The sequence below is a fragment of the Penaeus japonicus genome, unplaced genomic scaffold (assembly GCF_977035675.1).
Source record: "Penaeus japonicus unplaced genomic scaffold, GWHDUDI00000001_assembly GWHDUDI00000021, whole genome shotgun sequence".
In the NCBI taxonomy this organism is placed as follows: Eukaryota; Metazoa; Arthropoda; class Malacostraca; order Decapoda; family Penaeidae; genus Penaeus; species Penaeus japonicus.
In genome coordinates, this window is record NW_028234423.1 from 27,681,524 (window position 1) to 27,686,523 (window position 5,000).

The 5,000-nt window shown below is 46.8% G+C and overlaps 1 protein-coding gene across 4 annotated transcripts in view; it reads left to right on the forward strand.

Annotated features, from left to right (window-relative positions):
- Positions 1 to 103: 103 nt before the first annotated feature.
- The window catches only part of LOC122263353 (uncharacterized), a 57,088-nt gene continuing 52,191 nt past the window's right edge, over positions 104 to 5,000 (forward strand). Inside the window, exons 1-2 of one of the 4 annotated variants that reach the window (XM_086548951.1) lie at positions 104 to 123; positions 3,725 to 4,479. In XM_086548951.1, the coding sequence (XP_086405077.1) occupies positions 3,838 to 4,479 (642 nt within the window). In that variant the 5' untranslated portion in view covers positions 104 to 123; positions 3,725 to 3,837. Of the gene's footprint in view, positions 140 to 3,438; positions 4,480 to 5,000 lie in introns of those variants that run through there. The other 3 variants (XM_086548952.1, XM_086548953.1, XM_086548954.1) reach the window with 3 other exon arrangements.

Here is a 5,000-nt window from a genome sequence, read left to right on the forward strand (position 1 = left end):
GGGGTGGGGGGAGGGGTTAGGGGTAGGGGTGGGGGTTGAAAAGAGGGGGTTGAAGGGGCATGGGGGAGGGGGAGGGGGGGGCGAGTGGTACCTTCAGTATAGTGCCGCGTGTGGTTGTGAGTGGTGTGGCCCTCCTTCGGTTCTGTGTTTTCATCATCAGTGCTATCATGTTTCCTTTTTTTTATTAGAATGTGGTTATATCTATTTGCTAGAGCAATAATTTTACTCTCTTGTTCAACCATTCATTAATTTCCTCATCATGTGTACACACAGACACACACACACACACACACACACACACACAAACTTACAAACAAACAAACACGTCGCAAATACAATTTTTAAAAAATTCCAAAGCAAATATTTCCAATTATGTTTCTTTCCTTTCCTCAGTCTTAGTCTTACTCATAATTCTGCTTCTTGTTAACCGTAAGATCGTTGATGACACTTCACATCTTTCTTCGCATACTCGACTTCATTTGTTTCGTGACATCTCTTTTATCCCTTTTTATCTATTGATTTCTCCTTTCGTTTGTGCTTTCCTCTTTCATATTTCTCATATTTTCTTTCGAAATATTCATATGTTTTCCATTGTTTCAATTTGGGGATTTTATAAAACTTCCCTATGACATATTTTCCTTCGCTTTCCTTTTTCTCTTTCTATCACTCTTTCTCTTTCTCTCTCCCCCTCTCTCTTTTCCATCTCTCTCATGCTAGTTCCCTTTTTCTATATTCTCCCCTTATCGTTTTTGCTATTATTATGATTATAATACAATATAATATAATATGATATAATATAATTATATATAATCCAGCAATGAGATGGAGAGAGAGAGAGAGAGAGAGAGAGAGAGAGAGAGAGAGAGAGAGAGAGAGAGAGAGAGAGAGAGAGAGAGAGAGAGAGAGAGAGAGAGAGAGAGAGAGAGAGAGAGAGAGAGAGAGAGAGAGAGAGAGAAGAGAGAGAGAGAGAGGAGAGAGAGAGAGAGAGAGAGAGAGAGAGAGAGAGAGAGAGAGAGAAAGAGAGAGAGAGAGAGAGAGAGAGAGAGAGAGAGAGAGAGAGAGAGGAAAGAGAGGAGAGGGAGAGAGGAGGGAGGGAGAGAGAGAAAGAGAGAAGATAGAGAAGAGAGAGGAGATAAAGAAGAGAGAGGGGATAGAGAAGAGAGAGGAGAGAGAGAGGAGATAGAGAGAGGGTAGAAAGAGAGAGGAGAGAAAGAGAAAGGAGAGAAAGAGAAAGGAGAGAGAGAGAGGAGAGAGAGAGAGAGAGAGGAGAGAGAGAGAGAGAGAGAGAGAGAAAGAGGAGGAGAGAGAGAGAGAGAGAAGAGAGAGAGAGAGAGAGAGAGAGAGAGAGAGAGAGAGAGAGAGAGAGAGGAGATAGAGAGAGAGAGAGAGAGAGAGAGAGAGAGAGAGAGGAGATAGAGAGAGAGAGAGAGAGAGAGGAGAGAGAGAGAGAGAGAGAGAGGAGATAGAGAAGAGAGAGATGTTCTCCATTCCTCCTCAATACTTTTTCTTCCATTATTCTAGCCCCTAGATCTTCTCTTTCTCTTCCCTTTATCCTTCTCGCCCCTTTCCTCTTCTTTCCTTTCTTTTTCTTCTTTCCTCTTCTTTCCTTTCTCTCTCTTCTTTCCTGTTGTCCTATACTCGCTTCCCTTTCTTCCTCCTCTCTCCTTCCTTCATTATCTATGTTCTCTTTCCTCCTCTCCTTTTATTTCTTCCCATTCCTCCTCCTCCCTCCGTATGTCACTCTTCGCTTTCTTCTCCCTCTTGTCCCCTCTCCTCCTCCCTTTCTCCTGTCACATCCCACCTCTCTTCCATTAAAAAAAAAGACTCTTTCTTCTCTCCTCTTCTCTCCTTCCTCTCTTCCCCTTTCTCCTCCTCCTCCTCTCACCTTCCTCTCTTCCCATTCTTCTCTTCTCTTCTCTTCTTTTACCTCTCACATTTTCCCCCTTCGTCAGAATCGCCAATCAGCATAACGCCACGAATCATCCCTTTTTCCCTCCGTTTATAGTGCAACGCAAAGGCCTTTGTGACCGTCATTTATCTCGTGCATAGAATTGAAAAATACGAGGAACGGAGGAGGAGGGGGGAGGGGGGTGTCGAGAATAACGGAGAGAAATGGAGGAGAGAGAGAGAGAGAGAGAGAGAGAGAGAGAGAGAGAGAGAGAGAGAGAGAGAGAGAGAGAGAGAGAGAGAGAGAGAGAGAGAGAGAGAGAGAGAGAGAGAGAGAGAGAGGGAGAAGGAGAGGGAGGTGGAATGAGATGGAGGGAGGGAGGGGGGGGAGAAAGGAGAGATATTGAGTGAGAGAGAGGAAGCGAGCTTGCGAGAGATAGATAGATAGATAGATAGAGAGTGAGAGAAAGAGAGAGAGAGAGAGAGAGAGAGAGAGAGAGAGAGAGAGAGAGAGAGAGAGAGAGAGAGAGAGAGAGAGAGAGAGAGAGAGAGAGAGAGAGAGAGAGAGAGAGAGAGAGAGAGTGAGTGAGTGAGTGAGTAAGTGAGTGAATGAGTGAGCGAGTGAGCGAGTAAGTAAATGAGTGATTGAATAAGTGTGTGAGTAAGTGAGCGAGAGGGAGAGTGGGAGGGAGGTAGGGAAGGAAGGAAGAAGGGAAGAGGGATTGAGGTAGGTAGGTAAGTAGCTAACTAGGTAGGTAAGAAGAGAGAGAGAAAAATAAAAAAACAAGGAATAGAGGTTACGAAAAGAACAAGGATGAAGGTTTCACGCGACTTTGCTGTGGCGTCGATAAATGGACGAATAAATAGGTCACAATATAACCCGCAATATATACGTTTCGAAGTAGTATATTATCGCACAAGATTTTTTTTTTCTATGTGTCTTTACTTCGAACTCATATCCCAGTTCATCGAATGACCTGTCCAGTCCGTTGAAGCGCAAAACAGAAATTGGCTTTGAATCTCGATATGCAAAGTAAGGTTTTTTTTTTTTTATTATTTGCGTCGAACGCCCGCCTGCACATCTGCTCGTCACGTCCAGAGCAGGTGTAAAGAGAGCGGGGGCAGGGGGGCAGGGGGGGAGTGGGGGGATGTCATAGGTAAGGGGAGAGGGTGCCAGGGGAGGTGCCAGGGGGGGAGAGGGAGATGTCTTAGGTAAAGGAAGAGGGTGCCAGGGGGGGAGGGGCGGAGAGGTTTTAGGTAAGGGGAGAGGGCCCGGGGGCTGGGGAGGGAGAGGTTTTAGGTAAGGGGAGAGGGCCCGGGGGCTGGGGAGGGAGAGGTTTTAGGTAAGGGGAGAGGGCCCGGGGGCTGGGGAGGGAGAGGTTTTAGGTAAGGGGAGGGGATCCGGGGGCTGGGAAGGGGTGTAATTGGGGAAGGGGGCCAGGGGGGAGATCTGGGGTAACGGGAGGTATCCAGGGGGAGATCAGGGGAGAGGGTGAGGAGTGCAGGTGGTAGAGGGGAGATGGGTGGGGGAGGGGAAGAGCCAGCAAGGTGTGACCTACTCTCATTTGACCTTGTGTGCTAGTTGGCGGATACGAGACCCAGTTCGACGTCAGTTGTGATCCGAGCGATCTTCGGCGGCGGTCACTGTCCTCCTTCGAAGTTCAAGAGACAGACAGATCCAAAGTGTGACACGCTTTATGCTCATTCGCTTTTCCTTAGTCTTGATTTCTTGAAGAAATGAAAAGAGTCTAAGAGTCAGCTAACGGAATGTACATAATCTAATTGGTAGACGCATATATTCACATCTTATCTTTCTCTTCCACTTGACGCGTTACAGTGATAAACAGCCGGTGATTGATAATCTTAATCTAATCCGTAATACAGTGGGTGCTGATACACAACAATAAGACTTCGAAAGACAGGAGTGAAAAGGAAAAAAGGACGTTGCTCATGATGTCAAACTACACAAAGCTGATATGGACACTCCTGGTGCTCGCTGCGTGCGTCCTCCCTGTGCTGACCCAGGATGGCCTTGGAGCCGACCCCGTGGCGGGTGCTGCGGGGTCGGCGGTCGAGGGCGCCTCCGATAATGCTGACCAAGGAACCGATAATGGGTCTTTAGAAATTTACGGACCGCAAGAAGGCGTCCCTAGTGGAGTAGACAGTGCTACGAACATCGGAGGCACCGATTCGAATCACGCAGAAAACCAAGCTGCGAGTCTCGAAGCCGAGTCGAGCTCGGGTGGCGAAGGGAACCACGATGCGAGTCACGAGGGTTCGAACCCTGGTGACGAAGGAAGCCACGAGTTCTCGGGACCCGACAGCGCCGGGGCGAATCCAGAGGGCGGGCCCGGAGCGCACGTGGAGGGCGGCGGCGCGTCCGACCTCGAGGACGTGGAGACGGTGGTCGGCTACGGCCCCAACTTTAATGCCGAAGGACATTACAACGACACCACGAACTTCGTAGTGGGAGTGAACAGCTGGAACTTCCACGGGTGGTGGGCCAAGTTCAACATCTCCGAGAAGAACGTCATGGATATCCCCATGAACGAGGAGTCCAAGAACCACATGGCCTTCATCTGCAAAGTGAAGGTAAGAGATCTCTGGTTTGCTGCCATCTTGTCTGTCTTTGCGTCTGGCTGCATTTCATCCCTCTGTTGGATACCCAGATAGATACTATGTCATTATATAACTATCTTATAAATCCACGTATCTATATATATCTATGACTGTCTCTATGTACCTATGTCTCTATAATTCTCATATAATTCTCAAATAATTTGCATATCATTACCTTAAAAATCAACGGGAAATATCCACATCACATTCTCTAAAAGGGTACAATGACACAGTCGTCTTCTTCTTTGATCCTTAATTAAAACAAAAGGAAAAAGACGGAATAGTTGAACAGGAGAAGAAGACAGAGAGATGAGAATAAAAATGGAAACAAGAGGAAGGAGGAGGAAAGGGGATAAGATGAAGCGAGGAATAGAGAGGAAAGGAAATAAAGAACACGGAGTAAAGACATAATTACTATCATTATTATTATTGTTGTAACTATCATTATCATCTCTATCATTATTATTATCATCATGATCATTCTATTGGAATGG